Source organism: Pyxicephalus adspersus, chromosome 5, assembly GCF_032062135.1.
Source record: "Pyxicephalus adspersus chromosome 5, UCB_Pads_2.0, whole genome shotgun sequence".
Taxonomy (NCBI): domain Eukaryota; kingdom Metazoa; phylum Chordata; class Amphibia; order Anura; family Pyxicephalidae; genus Pyxicephalus; species Pyxicephalus adspersus.
This window is the reverse complement of record NC_092862.1, coordinates 65,081,748-65,108,693: the sequence shown is the minus strand read 5'-3', so window position 1 is coordinate 65,108,693 and position 26,946 is coordinate 65,081,748. Positions and strand designations below refer to the sequence as shown.

General features: G+C 37.6%; 1 protein-coding gene across 1 annotated transcript in view; it reads right to left on the bottom strand.

The window, feature by feature from the left end:
- SLC22A23 (solute carrier family 22 member 23) overlaps positions 1 to 26,595 on the bottom strand; it is a 79,237-nt gene extending 52,642 nt beyond the window's left edge. Inside the window, exon 1 of the mRNA XM_072411775.1 lies at positions 25,743 to 26,595. Coding sequence (XP_072267876.1) covers positions 25,743 to 26,258 — 516 coding nt within the window. The 5' untranslated portion in view covers positions 26,259 to 26,595. The remainder of the gene's footprint in view (positions 1 to 25,742) is intronic.
- Between the last annotated feature and the right edge of the window lie 351 nt (positions 26,596 to 26,946).

The following is a 26,946-nucleotide window of genomic DNA, read 5'->3' as shown; positions in this document are numbered from 1 at the left end:
AGCCTAGTGATTACTATTTGTCACTGTTCTCCGGCACCTAGCAGTTGACAGTAGGTGACAATGGTGGTAAATTCTGTGGTGTTTCATATAAAAGATAGCAGTCTAAATAATTCAGATCAGCCTCATGCTTCCCCTGTTCTTGTCAAGAGGTGCACATAATTTCATAACAAAACCTAAACGAAAATTAGTTTATTTAAAGGCCACAATAGCTATTCAGCACTGCTGGGAAAAATGTAATGAAATTCCAAGAGAATTGGTGGAAAAACAACTACTTGTGAGAATTGGCCTTGACTCTGTACTGTGTAATCCCTTCTTCTCCAAGGATTACAAAAGATCGATCCTCAAGAGCCAGGAAATAGGAGTCCACAGTCCCTGCCAGTCTCTGTGACCGGAAACACACTGTAACAGTACATGGCCATTCCATGGCGGCCTGCATTTCAATGCAAATCATGCAAGGTAATGTCCACACATGAAGCGGACACTACATGACTAACATGAGACTGCATGAGAAACAAAAATGGAAAGCAAAAAGCTGAAAGGGGAAGGCCAGGAGAGAACAGATGAAGGGGGAAGTGGGCTGGATGATCCTTGTAGTCCATCAGCCAGGAAAAAAATGGAATCAAGATACATGCTGTAGCTTCTAATGCTTATTGCGTGGAAGACAGAGTGTGCAGGGGAAGGGAACTATAACTAGGCGCAGGAGAGGACCATATACAAGGCTGTTCAACATTACTACCTACATTGGCTCCAAGAGTGTCGATAAATAACATGGCCCCAGTATTTTTATATATGTGTTTATTTATAGTCCTAGAATAACTATATTAATATATTTTTTGCACAGTACAATAGCTACATCACAGGGGGAAACTATGAAACTTTGCAAAAATGCAACACATTCCTTAGAAGGTCATATGTTACTAGAGTTGAAATACACAAAAATGTAAAATTGAAAATATACAATGTAGCCTGGGTAAGGGACTTTTTCTAAATACAGCATTTAGGACCTACCAATCCTCCTACTAATAAAAAAGTAGACTGTCCTACTTGGCCATATTTTGCCAAAAAATGTTTTTTTAAAAAGGTAGATTAAAAGAAAAAAGGAACAATAGGTTACATTCATATACACTGCAAAAGCAATGACAAATATTTCAAGCTTTCTCAACTTCTTGTATTTTGTGCAAAGATCATTGTATGGCTTACTGCCCAGGGCTGCAAAGTTATTGCTGAGTAGAATTATCTGCATGTCTACAAAAGTACTACTTATCAGACACTTCAGTGCAGAGATCTTCAAAGCTTTCAGACCTTGAATACCGAGATTGGCAAAAATAAATGACAGTAAGATGATTTAGCTCTTTTAAATTACCAGATGACATATTGATATATGTTCAGACCCGAGGTTAAAGCATTATTTTATCAGAAGGAACTAGTGGAATGTTTTACCCTATGTGGGCTTTTTTTTTATCCTTAATTTTTTTATTAAGGTATCCTGGTCCTCACTGTTAGTCCATACATATCATACTGGCGGTTTAATGGATGTCCATCCAAAGTGGTTCCCTTAAGTTTGTACTTTATGACTAAGGTGGTACATTAGACATCAAAAGCACTGACGGGCTAATGTGAATGGCTCACCTGCAGGATACCACACACACAAAATACATTTCCTACTAGGCTAACATTCTAAGATAATTTATTTGTAGGACGGTTGCATTTACCTACATAAAGTAGCATTTCCAGCTCCAGTCATTCTCATCTAGGGTTCCATAAAACCTTTCAGAAGATACTAGGGTTTAATCAAACTTTGGCTGATTGACCTCCCCTCCTATTTGATAGTGCCTGCATAGTTGTGGGGTCAATACCACTTGGCAGAGGTATTGGTAAAGGTACATGTACATATGTACAACGGTCTCCAGGTGTGTTTTATCCTTGGTGGATCACTAAATTACCGTGTGGGTTCAATTGTTCCAATGTCCTTGGCAATGCACCCATCTACTTTTTTCCCCGAAGGCCTATACAATCCTTGTTCTGACATTACTAATACTATCTATAATAATCTAAAGGGTTAGAGGGTGGAAATACTAAAGTCTCCTCCATTTGTCCTGGAGACGACTGGGTCAAAGTGATGGGAAATCTAATCTAATTTTTAACAGAACATAAGGGAAAACCTTCAAATATGGATACTCATTCAGCTTCCAACTATTTATTAGGGGATTTTACTTACTCAGGAATTAAGAAAAATTACTCTACTGGGATATAAACAACAGGAAATAAAACAACAGTGAGAGTGCTTCTAACCATTAACTGCTTTAGTCTAAACATAACAAAATAAAAGTGTTGGCTTTAGGTACATAACTACTAAACTCACATCATCCTACTTTCTGCCATCCTTGTTGGGATTCAGCCTATACATCCCAGAGTAAGTAGCTAATGGGCCGAGATCCAGAATGCTGAGACAAGATAGTCTGCTTCATGACCACAACCCTGCACCACAGAACCAATTAAAACAATCAAAAAATAGTCCTTTAGATGTATATAAAGTAGCTTATGTAATTAAAAGGAAGAATATTCGAACATATGGAACTGTAGTAGCACAAGAGATACCTGCAACTGCTAAGTGAGGAACTGGCAACACTGACACTGACCTATGAGATGCAGGCACATTTTTTGTCATGATATTGGTGGAAATAAGATGAAGTGCTGCTGATATTTAATGGCTTATTCTTGCCAGTGAATATTGATTAACAAAACTGCTCTTGCTACACTGACTCACATTCCTATTTAGAAAGTTTAACTTGCTATGATGAGATCCTTCTAAGTGGATTTGTCTTGAATATCCTTTCTCCCTAGTGAAGCATTATTAAATTACAAGTCATTTTGCTATTCAGCTGTAAAGTATTTAACATAAGGAATAAGGTTAGAGGTTTAAGGAACATTATTCATTAAAATGCATTAAAACTGGTTTAAGCTGAGCATACACTACAATTTCTGAAAATAATGCAAGATGTTCAGGTATAGTTACCTATAAATGGGAGTGTTTAAGTTAACTGACAATGTTTTGGCCCCCATGTGTGTTGAAAGCTATTGTAGTGTAAAGAAATGTAGTTTAACAAAACATCATACCACACATGCATAGTTGTTTATGGGACCTATAAGGAGTATGAATTGTGGAAGCTAAGGCCAAATAGCCAAGTACAGGAAAAAAAGACTAGATACCAGTGTAGGGGGTAAGCAAACTCTGGCCTTTAGAACAGATACGTCCTAGCCAGTAGTCCATTCCAGCCTAATGCCCCCCTGGTCGATCCGGCCTAATGCCCGCTGGCAGGGGTCCGCAAGCCACGGCCCTTGAGCCTCTTTGGTATGCCTCCCTTCCGTGGCCGGCGTTAACACTTCCACTGCCGGGGTAAGGGGACATTCCCTTTCCTCCATATGCATTGCGGAGGAGAGGGATTTCCCTTTAGGGGCATTCCTGGCTGGGATTCGAAAGAGAGTCTGGCCTAGTGTGCTTTCTTGACCTCCTAAAATGGCGTAGTAGCCAATAAAGTTTGCTGACCCCTGCTGTAAAAGTTATAAAAGTTGTGCTTACACTATAAAATGCATAACATAAAACAAAGCAATATTAGGTTCTCTCTCCCTATTGCCTCTTCAAGAAATTGAAACAAAGACATGTTAATAACAGATTATGCAATTTGGAAAGCTAAATATTAGTAGACATATTTGCACGCTCACTTGCATCTTTGAGTTGTGGGTATGCCCACAATAAACATAACAAGCATTGCCTTGTTGTGGTACCATTCATTTTGACACCATAAAGAAATAAGGCAACACATCTGCATTGAATTGCATGATGCAATGGAGTACATTGAAAAAAAAAGTATTTGACAGCCTCTTCATTTTTAACAAAGTGCCTTAATGCAAAGCACGTTCATTAACAGATCATATAAATATACATGGGCGCCAAACGTTTCAGGATCACATACTACAAGACAGAAAATCATTAGGGTTTTTTTCACTGTCATACTGAGGGATGTTTGTTGGCTGCATATTGATGACGGTGTTTAGATAAAATGATTCCTTAACATTTTCCCAGCAGCCGGTACAGCAGGGGACCTATGGATTTACAGGTTTTAGTAAAACATCAAGAGCTGTAGGGGCAGCTTTTTATTTCTTTACTACATTCATGTTTTCAAAGAAGTCAGCATTTATCTACTTAAAAGTTTAAAAACAGAAATGTACTTACAAAAAATAATCCTGCGATCCCCAAAGAATGTATTTTATATCTCAAAAATTGGTATATTTGAAAACACAATTTTCTAATGTTTATTGCCAAGCTGTAATTAGGTAACAAAAACTGACTAGCTGGGCAGAACAGGGGAGAGATTGTAACTCTGTCATCAACGAGCAATAAATTAAATAGAGAAATGCCATTGTTTAAGTTACCAGGCTGTATGCTTTCCCCGGCTAACAGGGTCATGTAATTGCTTTGCCTGTTATGATAAATGAGCTGGTGTTTAACCCAAGAGTGAAGGACATAGGCTTATTCAATTTACAACACTAGACCTGTCATCTAGCTATTTCATCCTAAAGAATAACTCCAGGCAAACAGCTCAATACACAGTTCAAATATAGATATTTGAATGGTCTAATCTGCTGAAGGCTTTGCAATTCTGCAATGCCAATTTACCAAAACACTGCCACCAGACTGGTGATATCAATTTTCCTGTAAAAGGGGTGTCACCTCTCCACCCCCCCAGGACACTGTGTGCACGTGTTTGTGTGGCATACCTGTTTCCGCTCATGTCCCAAAAACATACAATTAGGTTAATTGACTTTACAGGAAAATTGGCCACAGACTATGATAACAAGATATGACTGTGGTGGGGACTGTGAGCGCCTGTGACGGACAGTTAGTGACATGACTATGGACTTTGTAAAGCACTGCAAAATCTGTTGGTACTATATACATACAAGATAATACTTGCTGTATGTTAAAATACATAAATAAGTAACACGCAACATCATTTTGTTTTTATCTGCCTGAAGTTCAGCTTTAAGTACCATTTCATTACATTTTCAAATACATATTAAGGCTTCTTATATTAGAAAAGGTCACAAAGGGCCAGTTTTAAGAGGCATATTTTCTATCCATTAGAGCTGCTTTTGAAGCAAGTGAAAGACGTGAGGAATAAACTGAAATTAAATTTATAATTTTAAAGTATTAAATACTGTAATATATCTCTGGTTTTACATTTCTGCAAGTAAGTCCGAAGCAGTGCCATCACTATATGAAGACTCAAGCAGGTAAATTTAAATATGTAATCAATACTTATTTACCTATACTTTTCCAAAAAAACATGTACTACAACAAATCATCTTTAAGCACCCAAATGTCAATAGAGCTAAACAAAAAATGATGATATCAAAGATAGTTGCGGCCACTCTAAAGAAAAATTGTGCTGTCTCTCAGAGGAGGGAGCCCTAAACAGTGGATGTGTATGTCAGATGGAAAGGGATATTCTGCGGATCTGAACACTCCTGCAGGAAAAACAAGATTTTAGGAAGTGCCCTTTAATTTCCCCTCTGGGATCTTTGTGGTTCAATAATGTGGCTTCTTTGTTTATTCCATTTATTGCAGCGAAGTGTCCTTCACTTCTGTAAACTATCTTACAGGCAATGCTTTTAGTCCATTTTCTGATTCCTAACTCAAGGTTGTTTTTGATGTATGGGGACTTCAGGGCTCCCATAGTCTGTCAATCAGAGGTATCAGGCCAAGTCCTAAACACACAGAAGGGAGACTAGAAACCATCTTTTTGCTGTTCTACAAAAAATGTAGGTGATACTATTCCTACTTTTTCTGCAGTTTTTGTCCCCATTGGAACTATTTTACCATTTTTTTTATTAGACAGTCATCAACCTCCCTCATTCTTTATAGGGGTAGCCATGGGAAACATACTACCCAGTAACTACAGTTACTTGGAATGCTAGCTGTACCACCACCCTTGTAAACGAGTTCTTTTGGACAATCACTCATTTTAAAATTAGCATCACAGTGGCAACTGACTGGTGGCTGGCAGCTTCCAGAAGCCACCCAGGAAAGGCTTGGAAACAATGTGAATATGGCCTAACTTTGTGCCTTTAGACCAGTGTTTCTCTACCAGAGTTCCTCCAGATGTTGCAAGGGGTTCCTTGAGCAATGAATAATTTGTGCCTTCACCCATTACCACCAATGATCTTTTTTTGGTGCAAAGGTGACTTCCCAATGGAGAGCATTATAAGAAGCTTCAAACTAATGTACTGCGGACATGGTAAATATAGTGGAGGTTCCTTGAAGTCCTGAAAGTTATGGAAATGGGTTTCCCCCATGGTAAAAAGATTTAAAAAGGCTGATGTTAACTACGACTAGTATTAGAATGTAAATATTGTTTATGCCCTTGATAATGTAAAATGCTCCAAAGGTTTCGGTGAGCCTAGGAAGTATGAAGAGAGTCAAAAAACCATCAAGAATGGTAATTCTCTTCTGCAGCAAATTGTAAGTTATGAGACAACATATAATTTTTTTAGTAAAATAAAGTATCCTAATAAGATGGCCAAATTTTAGGTGTTATATGGATACAGACAAATGGTTTGTCAGCATTTAAACATCTTAAAAAAAACCTTGCATAAATCTTTATTCATGGCGATAGGCCAGCACACAAGAGAGGAGTTTATGGGCACTGCAGCATTTGGGCATTATAAATGCCTACAAATGCTAGTAAGGTAAATAATTAGGTTTACAGGGGGTTGTCGAAAAAAATGTTCATGCTTTTAACCACCTGCTTTTCTAAGTGTCCTATGTCCTAGATTTTAAGTATAGGTTTGCTTTAATAAATGAGGATAAATGAGAAATACAATAAAATGAAAACGTTGGTTTCATTTATTTGAACAACCTTTAAGATTTACCCATTTTTAATACTTTGTAGACTAATGTTTGAACTGAAGCCTGATGTTTTCTTCCCAGCAGCTGGATCTAATAGATGAAACCTGATTGGAAAACAAGATAATGACTCACACTGGTTTTAAGACTTCTAAAAGCCTTAATAGTCTGTTTGTGAGAATTTCTGTCTATGATTAGGACACCAAAGTAGTTTTTTAGTCCCCTACCTTGTGTTATTAGGAAGCATTCAAATGGATCACAGCAAGCTGGTACATAATCACAAGCCTCCAAGTGGCCAGCTCAGTTTCCCATTTCATATAGAAACGAACACTTTGTAAATATAAAAATCCCTATAAAGTGTTTCCTTCCTTCACGCACAGACAAGCCACTTCACAAGTGATACATATATAAATCGTATGTATATCATCAGAAGCAAACATATACATCTATTCAAATAATTGCATTTAATATTTGCATTCTTAGGATTTTGTTACACATATTACAATTCACTGCACATAAAAGACCTCTGAAGCTTATTAGACAGATTGGGTAGAATTAAAAAGCTGAGTGATAATAGCTACCAAGTGCTCACAGGCTAGCAGAAAAAAAACACAACATACAACAGTTTATGCTCAAGGACAGAGCCTCCTAACGTCATAACGCATGACATGCATATTAATTCTTTCCAAGGTTGCGTGTGAGAAATACAGCCAAGAAGAGAATACAAATGTTTACCGGTGACAATTCATCAAGGCTACTGTTCAGGATCTCCTTCTATAGGATCTGATAGCTTAAACAAATTTGTCATACAGATTGAGAACAAGATGGTGTAATTTCAGGTGGAATGGTAGGTTTTGCCATCTGTGGTCTCTGGGGCAAAGGAACCTGATAACTGAAACAAAATAAATATCAGAATAGAAATAATATGGAGTTCATTAGGATGACATGGCTACAGGTATGGATTGTAAAAAATCACTGCAGACATACTGAAAGTGAAATAAAGGTCTACAACCAGTGCAGACAAACAAGCGTTTTTTAGTGGTCTACATCTCAAAACCACTTGCAAAAAACAGGTGGCATTGGACCAAATTGGTCTGCCCATTATGCCTTATTTGACAGACAGGAGGAGGCAGTTCACAGCCTCTGCCACCTCCGTAGAATTGAATTAGTTCAGCTTGCAAGTGTAAATGACTGAAAGCCTGATACTACACCTGGGCACTTAGGGTTTTCCAGCAAGTGCTTGTGGGTGGTAATTGCCATAATAAAATAGTGCTAGTCCCAACTAAGGTTACACGTACACACGTGCAATCATTATCGTTGGAAACAAAGGACTAACGACCAATGGTCCGATAATCGTTAACAAAAAAGTGCACAACGACGCCGACGATTGTCGCTGGAAACAACTGACCGTCCCGGCGGATCTGACTGAGCGATCATCGCTCACTATCTATTGTGGGTACAGTCATTCAGTGATCGTGGATAATTCTGCAGCACACTTTCACCTTTACATGTCACTTCCTGCATCGTTCAAACGATCATATCTAGCGTGTGTACATTATTGGTGGATTATATTTGAACGATCGTATTGTTACAACATGTACAGAATTGTGTACAATACGATCGTTCAAAATAATCGTGCATAATCGTTAGTCGTTCGTTTTCTAACGATAATTATTGCAAGTGAGTACCTAAGTGAGTACCATAAGGCTTTAGCCTTATGGTGGAAACTGATTTTGGTGCAAGGCAACTCCTAGGATGCAGCCCCATGGATTGCCTGCCGGTAACAATAGACAGACAGGGCCAGAGTGAAACCTATTAAGCAGATTTATAGTCTGGAAGTGGAACAGATAGTAATGATTTTAGAAGCCAAGGCCAGTATAGGTAAGGTCAAAAGGTACAAAAGATTATATGAGCAAACACAAACCAGACTAATTTTGCCTCTATTACTTTTTTAGAAACTGTATAAAATGTTTTAAAGCAAAAGAAGGAGAAACAGATACTCAACACAATAAGCTTAAAAATTACAATACAGGGGCTGCTAGAATTGTATGGTATATTGACCCGTCTTACAGGGTGTTCAGTCTTTACCATGTAGCCTATTTACAACTGTCGTCATTCAAGTAAAAAAAACAAACAAAAAAAGTATGAGATTTGCAATCCCCTATCAGGTATTGCCCTGAACGTGGAGCTTCATTCTAGGATAGCCAGTTATTATTTTAATAAAAGTGGCAGACTGAAAACAATCTTTGAAAATACTTTATTACGTTAAAGATTATATGAGATTTAGTAGTTGGGTTTGGATCTATTTTTAAGAACCCCAGCTAAAACACATGTATATTAAAGTAGTCCATAGCAAACAGACGATTACTTCCATTTTTTAATCTGTCTTGTCCTTTTTTTCTTGTACCTCTCTTTTTCCTTCCTCCATATTTTGTATTTGTATTTTTGTATTTTGTGCCCTAGGCTTTTAAGTGGATTACTCCAACTAAATAGGAGACATATCGCCCATAGAGTGTGTCATCTGGGAGATTGCCGAGTACAACAATGTTTCCTGTTGAAAACCTTGTGTCCCAGTGCAGCCTGAATCTGCTCAGCACAAGGAGTCTGACTCAGCATTTGTAAGTGGAAGGGAAGAATCTAAATTACTGGACTGATTTCTACAGCTATTACTTATTACCTAGTCATGTATTTATCATTATGTATGCTAAGGTGTGCCCACATCTGTCCTTCATGTATCCTTTCATTGTTACACCTAAAACACACATTGTGCAGCATTCTGGATTTTATGGTATAACACCAAGATAATTAAAAATGTATCTATCTAGATGTGTATAAAATCAAGAAAGATTAGCTATTCTTTCAGGTTTTCATGTCTGGTGACCCCTGTATGGGATTAAAAGTGAGGTAAAAATTCGAGGACCAGCTATAAGCAACATACTTGCGGTCTACAAGAAATGTTTTTATGTTTCAAAAAAAAAAAGTGGACTGGCCATGCCGAGTTTCTTTTAAAAACAGTAGTTAACCCAAAGCTTGACAACTTTATAAATAAGTGCTCTGTCATTATATGGCATTTCAAAGTACAAACCATCAAACACATTACATGGATGAGAGATGTGTATTATCTCGGGAATATCTATATTTCTTTACAGAGTGCGAGTATCACAGAAAAATGCTGGCAACAGTGAATCACAGCTCTTCCACGCAACCTTCAATAAGACACACTTAACTGAAGGAGCTATTTTAAACACAGTAGCCTTGTAAACCAACATTTATCTCAAGTGTGGTTATTTTAAAGATATATAAATATATATATATATATATATATATATATATATAAATCACACACACCACATTTTCTTACATCTCATCTTTAAAATAAGGACACTTGAGATAAATGTTGTTGTTTACAAGGTAGGTAGGTAGGTAGGTGTGTGTGTGTACACTAAGATGAGCTGCCCAGAAGAGCTTACAATCTAAGAGAATAAAGAAGTAGTACACAATAGCAGTGACTATCATTATCACTTACGCTATGGTTCATATCACAGTGAGAAATATTTAGTCAAATCAAAATACACAGAGAAACCACTTTGTAATGATTACAGATATATACATAATAAAGTAGGCATTGTGTTTAAATAAAATTGTGACATTTCATGTAACTACAGCTTGAAATATAAAGTGAAAAAAAGTTATGTTGAACAGAAGTCTGTCATTTGCAGACTTCAATTATTTTTGTATTGTTTAATTAATTGCATGGCTAATAGTGCATGCATGAATATTGAAAGCTTATATTTAAAAGAGACTAATTATACAGGAAGAGATTAAACTGCTAGTACAATAGAAAAAACTACAAAGAGGATACAAACCAGTGTCAACCATATCAGATGTGTAATAGCTTTGGGGTCCAGCACTAAAGGTGCCCCATTACTAAATGGCTAAATGTGTATCTATCCATGTAATCACATGGCCAAAAAACATGATTAAGATGTGTGTGTGTATATATATATATATATATATATATATATATATATATATATATATATATATATATATATATATATATATATATATATATATATATACACACACACACACACACCACCTTTCTTTTTACCCATGCCTTGAAAGCAGGTAGTAATATGTAATGAAAGGTGTTCTAGAACACTTTTTTTAGAAGATTTTCATATTTAACAGATCAAAATAGAACAAATAAGAAAAAGTTCATTTTTAGGTTTACATACACTTTACAGCAGAATTTGATTAATGTTTTTATTAAGAGTGCTGACAAGCAGGTTATTTATGGCAAAAGAAACTGCTAGATGTTTTTTTTTTCTACCAATCAGCACTTTGTTTCTGTAATTGATGTTGTTATTCTGCACTGGGACAAAGTTACTCATATGTACATACAAGCCTGACTATTCATGAGCCTGAGGACTCCAAACACAAAAAGATAGAAGTACGGGAAATAGGTTTCGGTGACACTGAAGTTCAGGAAGGGATACATAGATCTGCTGTGCTTAACATACATGCACGGTATAACAAAAAGCACCTGGGGGCTCCAAAGTTTTTATTTTCTCTAGCATGTTTACTTCTGTTTTAAAAAGTTTCCATGAGAGGAGTATGGCAACAGTCACTCTATGCCTTTAGGCCCCCAAGACTTGCATAGTGTCCTGCAGGAAGAGGGTTATTTGTTTAAACAGTTACCAAAATGCTGTTACACATGCATGTTACATCATAATCTTCATAAAAATTTGAGCAGATTAGCACGTTACACACCTGCCTGCTGCTAGGTGGGGGAAACAAAACAACATCAGTTACTATGAGGATAATGGGCACAACAATCAATACAGAAGAATGTGTTCATGTGTGTGTCCTTGAGAGAGATACAGGACATTTGAACATGAAACAAATTTTTGATACATTATATAGTCTCTAAATTGCTATAATACATTTTCACATTGATTTACCATAAAGAAGAAAATAATGTGACACACAACAACTGGATTGCAACTAGTGAGGCCATTTAAATATCTAAAGTGCCACACACAAACTTCTTTAGATTTACCAACAACTATGTAGTACAAGGGCCCGTCTGATTTAATACAAATGGAATAGAAGGGGACAAGGGGTAGGTATGCACTTACATTAGATGACTTTGGTAAACCTAAAGGAGATTGTGATACCATATCACATTGTGTAGGAAGTTTAAGAACCCAATATTGATTGAAAGGCTAGATCTAACAGTATGTTTAGGCATATTTAACTACAATGAACCCTCCAATATAAAGCAGAACGGTGATACCATTGTCTACTTGGTTCAACCTCAATGTTAATAGACAGTTTTCTCTTTTATACTAGTGCCTAAATTGTTGTCAGCATTGTGACTCCACACCCCTTTACATCACTGCAACGCTGGCTGTAAACACCTCTCTCCAACAAACTAGGTCCAAGTAATGCAATGTCCGAGACGGTAAAATGCAGCTGAAGATAACAGGCTCAAATACCACACCTAATGCAGGATAACAATCCTTTTTTAACCTAATCCTTTTAACCTAAAAAAGTAATTTTTAGAGTAAATCTAGGTTAATTGACAATCGCAATCAATGAGATCCTTATTTTGCATTAAATGTTTGTGAATGAAGCCTAATAAAAGTCCCCATCATAAATGCAGTGCATGTAATAGACAGATCTATTGGTTTCCACTGTAACTACCTTCTTGTTACATGGGTTTCATCACAAACTGGAATTACATTAAGAGGTATAGTGCTGTGATCTAGAAGACCTCTTTGTGAAAATATCTGGGAATATTTATTTCACATCTAATGTAGGATAACTTTTCACGGAGTGTGGAGATATAACATTGATTTCATAATGCCTGTTCTGATTATATCTGCACCCATTATAGCATATACCCATTGTTGCTTAGAGTTGAAGTTACACATTCACATGTAATCACGTGCATTTTATTGGTCCTGTCAAGCATCCACAGCATGACTAGGAGATTGGCTGCAAGTTAAAAATTAACAGCAATATTGTCCATACAAGGTGATTTTGATGGATAGCAGATATACTACATGCAGTTATAGTGAGCAAATAGCTTAGGGAGACTATAGCTGATCCTGCAAAACATAATGAAAAGAATAAAATATTTCACTTACAATGTACATTGGTTGGATCTCATCTAGAATTTGCAATCTAGTTTGGGGCACCAGTTCACATAAAATATAATATAGAGAAGGGCAACTAAACTAATAAAAGGAATGGAGGAGCTCAGCTACGAGGAGAGATTAGCTGAACTGAATCTATTCTCCCTTGAGAAGAGACGTTTAAGAAGGGATATGATCATCCTGTATAAATATATAAATGGTCCATATAGAAAACTCTTTTCCAGATTTTTCACTTCAAGATCATTACAAAGAACAAGGGGGCACGCTCTGCATCTGGAAAATACATTGTGGAATAAAAAACGTGGAATAAGCTCCCTAAGGAAGTAGTTTACTAAACTATAGCACTATAGATTGTATATATAGATAGATTATAGAAAGCTGGATCCTTTTATAGAAGAACAGAACGGTCTTGAACACAAATCCAGCTAGCATACAGCAGCCCCCCAATGTTGTTTAGCATTTGTAAAAAAAATGGGACTGTCTACCCTGCTATAGGACAATTGGCACATAGGGTGATTGACATGGTCAGAACCACAATCTAAGTGCCTCAATGTCTGCCCGGACAAATTGCCGACTTCATCAATGGTCTGTGAAACTTGGCTCACTTTGTTTCTGTAAATCTTTAATTGAGTAGTGCCTTATGCAAGCAATGAAATAAAACAGCTTGTTCCTAATACCAGCCAAACCGTCAGGTGATAGAAACCACTCTACAAGATCCATTACCCAACTGTTTATCTACCATCTGCCCAGCCTGGTCTGCTTCACTGGCACTTGTAAGTCACACATTTTGACTGCTTTGACAACAAGCCTTCTAGGCTCATTTATTAAGCGTTCCTCCTATATACATTAGACTATAATATACACTAAAACTTTTGCCAACACTACAACTATGCAGCTGTTCTTTACAGAATTGGCAAATTACACTCATGACAATACAGGTTTTTACATTTATGGGTCACAATTTATGTTTAATTTTTCTTCCAGTCCCAGTGGTCATTAAAATAAATAGGATAAATATTACAGTAGCAAAAACACAGACAGCAGTTAAAACCTAACATTTCTTAAGTTTATGCAAAATGGAAACACAATTTGGATTCAGAGACACTTTACCATGGTTAGCTTTATACATAATAAATGCCAGATATATTTTCTTGGAAACTTTAAAATATACCTACATACACACACTTCAATTGTGGTTATTTAAGAGATTGAGGAGTACCGTAGTTACAAATCAAGCAGACCACAAAAGATGGAGTTTGCAAAATAAAGCACAAAATATATAATCACTAGTTTTTCAATTTTTTTCAATATACATTTCTTTTTCTTTCACAATATTTTTATTTAGAAATTAGAGTCACAAAGACACAAGGATTTAAACAACAGTCATTTAGTGTAACACGAGCTATACATTTCTTTTTCACTTGGCCTCTATGAATCTACTGAAACATATAGAAAACAAGAAGCAAACCTGGTACATAGCACTAACATACCAATGTTTTGTCAATAATCTTTTTTTTAAATTCGGTAGTGACATGACCTTCATGCTAGACAGCCTCCAATCAACAAATGGGCCTTTGGGCCTTTATAGATTGGACTCAGCATAATTCTAGTGGCTGAAAATGGCCTTATTTAGGGTAATAGATAGTGATTCATAGAAACCACCTAGATCTCAGTTCACCATAGTCAGATCACCTAATTGGTTTCCACTTCACAAATGCAACAATGTACTACCATTTGCGGTCTGCAAGTTTTCCTTTTGAAATGGTGCATACTCCAAATGGTAACCACGGAAAAATACAGCACATAATGAATATGTCAAACAAAAGAAACTCATGTTTATTATTCTTTAAAGCTGACTCTGTTCATGTGTGCCATTTTAAACTTGGGAATGCTTGAACCCCAAACTATTGTCCTCCAACTCAAAACTTGGAAATATAGCTAAACGTATTGGCTCTGGTGAGATACAAATGATGGAGAAGTTTGTTTATTCAGAGAAGGTAAAGGAAGTTCTTTTGTTTACTTATAATGCCGATGCATCAAACGGTAAGTAGATTTGGTGCTTGTCAAGCAGCAACCCTTAGTTGTACTTGAAAGTAAACCCAATCCCTAAAATCTCATATAATGGCTTAAACATGTTAGTATTGGTTTTAAAAATCATTTTCAATCTATTTAAAACTGCAGATTTAATTAAAGTATTACCTGGTGATCGTGTTTTAACACTTGCTATAGGATGAGACACTTTGTGCGTTTTAATTGTGATGGAAACAAGTAAATACCATACATTTTGCAGGCATGGGCCACTGTAGTCACAATCAAGAACCCACCCTAAAAATGCCATGCAGCCATTACTGGAATACATAAACACAAACTGGAAGCTTTAAAAGGTTCCCGATGTACTGTCTACACCTAAACATACACAAATGTGAAATAGCTCCGTATTTAACACCGTGTATACAAATACAAGAATCTATATGTATTAAAATGCATATGTGTGAGTGGGCTCGCTCTAACTTACTCACAAGAACTGCCTATGCAGTGGTTTAGTACAAGCCTATATAAGATCTGACATGACTGATGTCTTTTGTTTGTGCTCTAAATGACAAAAACAGATTTAGAAGGAGAAAAAAGCATATTCAATCAAAGGCTGCAAAGGAGATTGAGTAACTCAGAAAAGAAAAGACAGCTGCCTTTATTTTTGGGAATTGAATGGAAGGGTAGAGAAAGAGACAGGCACACAATAGTGCCATGCATTAAAATAAGACTGTTCAACTGAGAAGGGCCCTAAGCTTAAATGCAAAGAAGAAAAAGTATTTTGGTAGAGGAATGACATGTCAAATTCTGTGCTATTCAGGTATGAAAAGTGATAAAAAAGCTTCACAGTGGCTAGGTATTCAATGTGCTGGAAAGTTTAGCATTACAAGTCTAATGACCACAGGATATACCAGAATCAATTTATAAAAGATAAACCATACAGATCCCTGTAATAAACAAAAAAGCAACATGTTTGATGATTTTTAAAGAGAAAACACATAAACAATAAGGGTAACCTAATAAAATACACAGCAGCAGTAGCTGCAAACATTTGGACCTGGTCTCTCTCTAATAGAAACTCCATTAAGGACTGTAAGAATTAAAGAATGGGAAACGGTAGTTAGGAACATAATGTTCACCATCAATTTTTTGGCCACTCACATAAGCGTGTATATGTTTCTGTGCATAAAAGGCTAATTGGCAACTGTGCACATATGTCATCTATTAACGTGCATTTCTAACAGAGTAACTTACCATTTAAAGTCCTGCATAGAACTTATTCCAGAGATTTTAGGATGTATCTTTGGGACAATATATCATATATATATACATATATATATATAAAAGATCTCCGATTCTGAACTTGCTTGACTTTTGCTAGTGAAGGGACTTCGGTCTGATCTGACAAGGGTTGCCCATAATCTCCATTACTGACTTGAACCTGGACATCTCACCAGTCTTCTACGTGCTGTACCTCAATGTACCTCAATGTACCTCTGGGCAGCACGGTGGCTCAGGGGTTAGCACTCTGGCCTTTGCAGCGCTAGGTCCTAGGTTCGAATCCCAGCCAGGACACTATCTGCATGGAGTTTGCAGGTTCTCCCCGTGTCTGCGTGGGTTTCCTCCCACATCCCAAAAACATGCAGTTAGGTTAATTGTCTTCCCCCTAAATTGACCTTAGACTGTATTAATGACATATGACTATAGTAGGGACATTAGATTGTGAGCTCCTTTGAGGGACAGTTAGTGACATGACTATGGACTTTGTACAGCGCTGCGTAATATGATGGCGCTATATAAATACTGTGTAATAATAATAAACCTTGATTCTACTCAGGATTTGGTGCTTGCTAGTTACCAGCCCTAGGCTGGGACCAGCTCATCCTCACTGTATTACCAGCTGTACTCCTTCACATCCTAGTCCTGGGATCTACTAATCAGTTCTTATACCAGAGCATTTCTGGGTTCCATCACCCTTGCAGGCCCTGTCTTGGCTTTCAGGGGGTGCTTTGATTGGGCCACCATTGTTATATCATTACGGATAGGCTACGGTATTTACAAAAGAGCTATTCAGCAGGGTTCCAATTATAATCCCTTATCCATCCTTATTATTAAGGTATATCTCATTAAAATGTAATAAATATATTTAAACAAATGTTAATCTGTAATCCTGAATATAATAAATATGTACAAAATACTGCAAATTCTTTATTAAATGGATTATATATATATATATATATATATATATATATATATAAATATACAGAAATCTACTGTTGAAAATACAGATATTATTCTAGTGCTCAAATGTTGTTTTCCTAATTTGAAAGCTTTAGCTAAATGCTGATTTAGGCCGTGACTCTGGGCAGTCAGTGCTACAGCTTTGGCATGATTACCCCCTGGAAGCCTTGAGAATAATCCAAACCAATGTCTCTCTTGTGACAAAGCCATATATTCAGGCAGATCTTCATATTATATTATCCCTATAAATGAAGATAATCATTTTTCTTACAAACAAGTCCATAAAATACAAGCAAAACTTGCCGCCTTATTACAAAATGTAGCTAAAACTGTATCAAAACCTACAGAAATTCAGAAACTATGTGAACGCCCCACTGGTAACGAGCAAATTCTCATATATGAGGCTTCCTCTAAGCAAATGCAATCACTACTGGTGCCAACTGCAGTCAGGCACTGTCGCTCCTTCTAATACCTTGCCAAAAATGTCATCACCTGCTCCCACGGAGCAATGGCAAGCTCAATGCCAGACATATATATAAGAAATACATTGAACAAGCATTAGAAGAAAGAAAAGCATAACATGTGCTTCCAAAACAAATAGGAAAAGGATTTGTTATAGCACTGACTGATGCAAGAAGATAAATAAGCCATGTAGCTGGCTATGCTATATGCACAGAATGAAATATCAGTGGTAAGGCAAATAAACATCAATGCTACATTATAAAACTCACAGAAAGAGAGGGAGCTGCATGCTCCAGGAGATAATGGAAAATTGCTTTCATTTGAATACTGTCACTCAAGGATTAAATACACAAGTGAAACCTGAGTGTTAGTATTCCTTTCAGTCTGCACTTTTGAACCTAAAGTAATAGGATAACCCTGAGGCATGACTGGACATGACTCTCCGTCTCCTAAAATCCTGAATTCATTAATCAAATGAGAATGGATATCTATATATACCAGAAGAAGACTGGGGTGGTTGAGTGGGTGACAGTGCAAATAAAATATGATGTGCCAGGTGAATATATTCAATCATTTAGACATCCTTTAACGTGGTGCCAATAGTTATTGATGACTAGGGGCCCTTTATTGCTACCTGACCCCCTCAGCCCTGAGATTACAGTACCTGGCCAAGGGAAGGTTCCCAGGTTTTGTTTGTGAATAAAGTGTTATGTGACCAGATGCAACAATGTCTACTTAATCCGTTCATAAAATACTTCAACCTTCATCCTACAGTTCTTTTTTCTTCTTGAGGTCACTTAGTTTTGTCTTAACCAGGCCAAAGTTTCCCAGAACTATCCTGACATACACCAATGTTCACTCAAATACAAATATGCATTACCAATACAAGTATGTTCATTCTTAGTTTTAATCCCAAAACTTTTCTTAGTTATAGAGGAAAGATATGAATCCAGAAATTTAAAATGTAAAAAAAATGTTCAGCTCAAAATAAAAGCCTGTAAATTCTTTTACTACAGAAAAGATCATTAATTCAGTGTATCCAATCTTGGATCATTTAACTAAAATTACAAACAATTCTTATAAAGCCTAAAAGATTCATGTTACAATATGACTGCAAAAACCTCAAGATCAACAAATGTATTATACATTCCAGTATCAAGTGCAATGCATTTAGGCTGGTTTATCCGAATAGATACCGAATCCAAGAGTGCGGTAGTCTTAGGATAGGCTAAGTAATCTGAAGTTTGAAAAAAAGAAATAAACACCAAAGCAACTGGCTACTTTGTTTTTAGGCCTCTGTGGCGCTAAGTTTCTTATTAGGCAGGGGGAGCTTCAGGTAAAAACAGTTATTGTGAATAGCTATGAATGTCCTTAAACAAACATAAACAATATTTGGATCTGCATGGAGTCCAGTAAAAAAGGATCTATACAGCTCAGGACATATTTTAAGTCTGGTGGTTTTTAGACATTAAAAGCTCTTTTTGGTGCTCGAGGTCTATCTCTCCAGTAATTTCAATAGCACAAGTCAAATCAGCCATCATTGTGCATCTGTGCGCATTGCTAGTTTAATTCTATGTGTTATTTAAAGATTAAGTCAAATCAGCCATCATTTAAGGAAAGTCTGTTTTATCAGACATGAGATATAATAGAAAACCTGCCTGTATGTGATAAGTGACCAAGTATTGTTGATAAAGGACACTTTGGGACAAGAAATGTTGTAAGAAGCTAATTACCTTAAACATAAAGATAGAGACAGGTATGCAATGTGTGCACCTGGGAGGTTTACAAATCCTAAACTTATCATAATCTTGCAAGGTCGAGGCCTAAATTTAATTGAAAGAGGTAAATGTCACTCTTCTTGCTGGTTATCCCAGAACAAAGGATCAGAAACCTAAATACCTTTTCTGGTCCATTTTTCCTTGAAAAACTGCAAGACTAAAAAGAAGAATTGCTAAATGTTTGAGATCATTTTCACATTGGAAGATCTTCCTTCACCTGTTACATTGACAACTCAGAATGTTTGGATTTCACATTCCCTCTTTCTCCACTGAAGAGAGTAGTCATTGGGACAAATAAAGGGTGACTCTTCCAAACCTAACCAAGGTTTTTGATTTGTATACGCTTTAAAGTTGTTAAAAAAGGAAATATTGGAAAAAATTTGAAAAACTTGACACCACAGTGGATCTGTGTACAGTCTTGTGCAAATTGTGCATTGCTAGTTAAATTCTATGTGTGTTGATTTTTCCCAGTAAAACAAAGTAATACAACTCCCGCAGTGAAGCAATGTCAACGTGGAGAGTTTCTGTAAAACTTTCACACATCTTTTAAGACTTTAGAAAACCAACAAAACGCATAGTTTTTACAAGGGTGCATAAAGGGTGTCCACCACCATATGGTATTAATTGGCGTGTCTAAATAGAATGTGTGACATTTACTGGAATACCTTCTGAATGTAATTCACTGGCATGGAAATTTTAACAACTGTGATTTTCAGTGGTCTGGTCACATGGTGCTGAGTATCAGGACCATGGACAGTCTCTTCAAAAAGTGCAACTGAAGTCTGACTGTTAGGAATCTAAAGACACCCCATTGCCCAAGGCTTATTCCCACTAGTAAGCAGTTCATGGAACACATCCTTGGTATAGGGCAGGGGCATTAGTAAGGAAGGACAAAGATGTTCAGCAGCATTGCCCTGTATATGCCATGGAAATGGGAAAAGCTACTTATAAAGCAGCTTTGTCATAAGACAAATGGCTATGTCACATAAGCTAATCGTTTAGGTTTAGTGAAAGAACAGACATCTGGCTGTTGTTAGTACAAGTGTGATGTCACTGAATTCTCAACTACTATATATTACATCAACAAATTAAGAACCAGGAAGCATATGTGCTAGGCTATCCAAGCAACTTTGAAAATTGCATCATCTATCTCCTGCAAAAATATGGCATTTGTTCAACATTTGGCTTTAAGTGAATCAAAATGCATCTGTCTCAGAAGTGTGATAGATATTAATAAATTCAGAAAAGCTGTTTAAAAAGGTAGACACGCCTGTCCTGCTAGGCTAATACAAATAACTGTGAATAGCTTTTACTTATCACAGACTGTGAAATCCTACAATTGTCAGTGATAATAAAACATGATTATTATAAATTTCCGCAATGGCAGAAAGCCTATAGACTTATAAAGACAGTGAGCTGCAACTTGCTGACACAGCTCACCTCTCCGCTAATCCTTCTGCACAGATGGAATTTACTGTACAAAAGATAGGCTCCATTCATCCCTATCAGCTGCTCACAAGAATAGAAATTGGTGTCCTAAGAAGTCACAAGCCATATTACCTCCCAAAGTGGCTGTAAATGGCTCCTAAATTCCCACACCTTATACTAAGGCATTGGAGTTGTGTAAGGGAATGTTGCCTCTCACTGTTGGCCTGTCAATCACCAGCCAAGGTGCTTCATATGCTTTACATGCCAGGCTGTGCTCTATGGGGAGGTAGGATAATATTTTTTTAAATATTCCTACAAGCAAAACAATCATTAGGTTTCTACAACCCTACTTCAAAAGGTTTATAAAACAGAAACTGTTAACATCACAATGCATCCTATGACATAAATTGCACCCATGCACTGTGGCTGTGCATTGCAATACAAAGTTGCACCGCAAAACTAATCTTTAGTGATCTACAATATACATACTGTTTTGCATTGTCATGTGCTGAAAGTTCAGGACCTAATATTGCACGCATTAGGCTGCACTGACAATCTGTTTGTAATGCTACTCAGAAAGAATGCACACAAACATTTGTGAATATCGACATCACTTAGCAAGCATGCAGATTCCCTAAGTACATGACAGGTGGACTGTCAACAACTAGACAATGAGCAGTTCTCCTACAGAATTGCGAGACACCCTAGCAGATGCAGGTATACAGAATGGGGAAATCGGCAAGTGAAGTGCCCGTTCACACATTTCTAGTGGTCTGCAAGCTTCTTTTTCAATAAAGCTGCTAGGAAATCAAAGCATAGCACTAGGGAGCTTTTGAAATGTCAGAGTTTATAGTAACCCCATTGTTTAGAGCACCCATTGAAATGATGGCCCATTGAGGCTTTGGTGCATACCTTTGTTTCCTTAGAAGTGTCTTTCTTAGCACTTCGAAAGACCCTGAACCCAGAGCTGTAAATAGTAAAACTAGCTCATAAATCAGCGCATTGCCATGACCTTTTGTAATGCCAGCTCACAGATGTGGGTGGGTGATGGAATTTGGAGCTGGAATACACCATTAGCATATTGATCACCAAGTGTTCGGGGGCTCCTGAACTGTCAGAAAGATGAAAAAGATGTGTGCAGATATTCAATTTTCCAGAATATCTGACTTGATGAGGTTTATTTTTCTACAGGCTCACTTTTAAAGCTCAGCTAAACCCCAAATTTACCAGAATTAGTTCTAACAGCAATAATGTTAATTTGTGACTAAAAAATGAAGTACAGTGTTGGACATTTTTGTTTTATGGGTCAAATGTGCTTGCACACTGCATTACAGCACACACTCCTCAGCCATTGGGGGAGTCAAGCAGATGTGACACTAAAGGTAAGGCCTCGTTCCTACTAATAGGTGGTGAAATGCTGTTCACTGCGCTCCAGATAGTGTGAAATACACAAGGATATAAGATATAGCATAGAGAACATCTGATGTTCCTACTTGTACTTTGTGATGCAGTTGTTTTGTCAATGCACTGATCGTCTTTCTGCACATTTTCATGCACTACCCCATTCAGTGCAATGAATGCAGTGAGCATGGCAAAGGACAGCAATGCAGGCAACACTTTCTTCTAGCAGGAAGGAGGTCTAGGAAGAACAATAGCTGCTGGACTTGCCTGCATCCCTGCATCACAGTGGAAATCATGCAATTTCACAAGAAGACAGGATTTGTCACAGCAAGCAGTTGGTGAGCAACTTTGAACAAAAACTAAAAGGCTTGAGAGGTCATAGTTGTGCAGACAGGTGCACAGCTACCCAATGGAGTTTTTGAATTTGAAAAGTTAAGTCCCAAAAAGAAAAATCATTTATAGCAATCAACATAATTTCTTTAAGATTTTGCCTTGTTCAGCTTCAGCTTTAAAATAAACAACTCGAATGCAGTATTAGCAATCCTTGGGATTACAGCTCAGCATCACATGTCGTTATTCCTGTACAGATTTGCAGGCAATGCCGGGCAAGGATTACAAGCAAAAATACTGCTCATCATACTGATTTTTTAATGTTCTCCACTACTTTAAAAACTGAATAAATGTAACAAAGCATTGTTTTCAGGTATACATGTCACATTGGTATTTAATAAATTCATGTATAGCAAAATGTGCTGCAATACATATTGCCTACTTACTAATGAACCACCTACAAATGTACAAATACTTTTTTTTATATATATTTTATACTGGATTTTAGTGTGTTGTGATCCCATCACATTGACTGGAAAACTAGTTCATTTTTTGTTAGATACATACAATAGCTATCTGAACCTTTCCTTACAAATGTGGTAAAAAACAAACCTTTTAATCTGCAAAAAAAATGCCCAGCCCTGTTCTTAAGGAAAAATACTTGCATAAAGAACAAAAAGGCAAAATGAATAGTTCATGCCTTTTAAAAATTTTTCTTTCCAGTCTCTGGTTCTGCCGGGGGTTGCCAATGTTTCAGAAACATCGATTTACTATTGTGAGGTTTAAATGAGATCTTTAAATTATGGTAGCTCTGATTCCACACCTAAATACCTCCCACCATGAATGGTTTAATAGCAGGCAAGAAAGCTGGTATTACGTCCACCATCCTATTAGCTATCTCTGGACAGCAACTATGGCAGAAAACAGCCTCGGCCAATAAGACTGTGGGCAGATCAAAATAAAACCCCAGTATCCAAGAAATTATATATATATATATATATATATATATATATATATATACACACACACATATACACACACATACACACACACTGAATTTTAAATTTAGTCCAGTGATCTTCAAACATAAATTAAAATAGGCTATGAAGAAACAGCCCTATTACTGCTATTATAAAAAGGGAAGCTCTAGAACCATGTTTTAGCCTTTCCTAGTAAATACAGTGTTTAATTTATTGCAAACAACTGAACAAATGTATGTAAACGAATATAAGGAAATACAAACATAACCTTTATAATGGTTTCCACTGTACAGAGCTTATTCATGACATATGCAGTTGCATTTCTACAAGCTGACAATCTACTCCGTCAACATGCCTGAAATAGTTTACTTTCTACTCCCGACTTTCCGTACACTTGTCATTAAACTGTCACTTTTAATTACTAATTGGCAATGTTTATTTCCTGGAGAAAACATTCCAGAAGAAAAGATCCTACTCCAGGTGGACAAATATTGTATACATTTTATTTGTGTTTCTCAAACAAATTATGAAACATTTCCTGTAAACCTTTAAAAAAAAGGCCATGGCACTGATGGCACATTTTCAAAGAGAACAGAAAGGTTAATTGAGATGGTTTGGTTCAGCAGTAGCAATAGCTGGACAATGCTCAGAGATAACAGGATCTTCTCATTACCAGCTATTACATCCACACCACCCTTCTCTTCAAATGGGGTCCTATGTGGCATAGACAGTTTCAGAATATATTAAGATGTTCTCTGTCAATAGTTCATGTACCCCTTTTAGAAAAAGAAAGGACAATTCATTATGTAGTAGATTGCTACATCAAATACTAAACAAATTAAATAAATTGAAAACCATGAACTCTTCAATGTGCTGTATAATATAAAACACATGAAAGCAAAAATAATAACTGCACACTTGGAAGGCTGTATAAAATTTACATACAAAGCCTTCTTTTATGGTGCATTAGATTCTCAGTTTTTGTTGTTGCGTCCTTATTAGGGAACGGTCTTCTACTACTTGTCCCAATGACCATCATTACTGGAGTGGAAGTGAGGCAAATCCCCTTCACCAGAACATTAAAAACCTGAATGGTTCCAGATATTTTTGTGATATTGTCTTTGGTATATATATAGGATGGGGTCACAGGCTACAATAAAAATGTGAGGGGTAATAACCTTTCTCCACTCTACTCAAAACCTAAAGGAGACTTTAAATGAAAATTTTGCAACCGCCAAAAATCACAGAAAGCCATAAGATAATAAAACATTAAATGATAACATGTAATAAAATACTTGATTTCCAGGCAGTTCTTGGAGGCACCAATTTTCCTTGGGAAAGATTAGGATCCCAAACCTTGGTAGAACATGCTCTAGCACAGACATTTTCAACCAGGGTTCCTCCAGAGGTTCCTAGAGATTCCTTGAATTGCAGCTGATTGACCCCCCATTTGATAATCTCAACACCATGTAGCAGAACCAGTTGCATGACTCGATTGATGTCTTAGTTGTCTATATACCACTGTAAGGTGCATTTCCACCGGCCACCAATGTAAGAGGGTTTTTCCCCACCAACCCCAATAAAGCGGGGGGTTCCCAGAGACCTAAAAATTATTGAAAGCGTTTCTCAATGGTAAACTGGCTTTGACACACTAAAGAATTAGGGGCCAAGGCTTTCCTAGGATCTTACAAGGTTTAGGGACAGTGTATTCACCTAGACAAGTGCATGGTGCTTATAAATAATTTGTTTTTTAATTTTTAAATAGGTTTCTCTATACACGTTTTATTCAGAAGGTCTTTATGGCCAGTCTGTTCTTAAGATCTGCTATTTATTAGAGCCACCAAGGTTGAAAAACCTGTTGTGTTTTTACAGGAACTTGCACTGTACATTTACAGGTTATTATTAATATAATAGCGGTCATGAAGAATAATGCTGAGGTTGGTTCTCTGTATCCTGCACTGTGATATATAGGAAGAACACAGGTTACAACAAGTAGTAGGGCGCCAGGCGCACTTACCTTGCTCACTACATTTTGGACAAGGCCAGCGTGGATCCGATAGGTCCATTCATGACAAAGGCAGGAGTCATTGTTGCTGGGGGGCAGTGTGCCAGCCATGGGGGATGGGGTGGTGGGCAGCTGTGGGGGTGGCAGTAGGAGCATCACCTCTGGAAGTGGGGTGGTGTCGTTGATTAGGCGCAGGTGGAGGTCGGGGGCATGGTAGGGCAAGCTGCCATTAGTCTTACACCATTTATCTGGAATGTCCAAGAGGAAGAAGTCTGAGAATTGGCTGAAGCTGAGGAACAAAGCTGGGATCCAGGTGAGCAGTACCAGGCGCTTGTTGTAGGTGCCCAGTCCCCCAAGGAAGGGCAGCAAGGAGCCATCAAAGTCCAGGAGCAGAGGGCTGTACCGAGAGCCCGGGTGTGCTGGGGATGGGGGGGCGGCAGACATGTCTTCTGATGGGGGGATTGTAGTGCTGGAAGCTGGCAGCACAGAGCCATTCTCCTCGGCCTCCCGATCCCGGTCTATGGCCATGATGCCACCTCCTTCCCTCTGCCAGCATGCACCACCTGCAATGATCTATGCCAATGCTGGATGCCCACCTGGCACCTCCACTGCCAGCATGTGTCCCTGCACAATCTGCTGATATCACATCAATGGCTGAAAGTTCAATGCTGATGAATGGTGCTGGCTCCCCTACAGCGAATAACACTACCTCCTACACAATGCAGCAGATCCCATGGAATCCGGATACATGTGAGCAGGATCTATCGAGGCTCACCAGCCGGGATCTCACCATCCGCCTGTACGGTGTGCGGGATTGACAAAGGCCAGCTCATAGAATACATCCCCACCTCCTCCCACAGCCAGGAGAGGAAAAGATCATTCGCCCGGGGATCGCACAACGCTCGCATCCCCGGGATCCCTGTAGACGTGCAGCCTCCTGCATTGCCCGCTGCCGGCACTAGGGGGCGCTGCACGTCTTATTCCTTAGGATACCACACAGTGCTGGTCACTGATATAGGAATTCTCTATTAAAGAGTGCCAGGTGCATACAATGCTAGAATAAAATAAAGGTCTGATACAAACAGCAAGATTGAAGATGAAATTATCAGATCTGAAGGGAACTTACCAATGGTAAGAGACTGATTGGTTTTGATTGGGTGGGATAGACGTGTTGGTGAATATTATTCAAAAGCATACAAATGTTGTCAAGTGTACA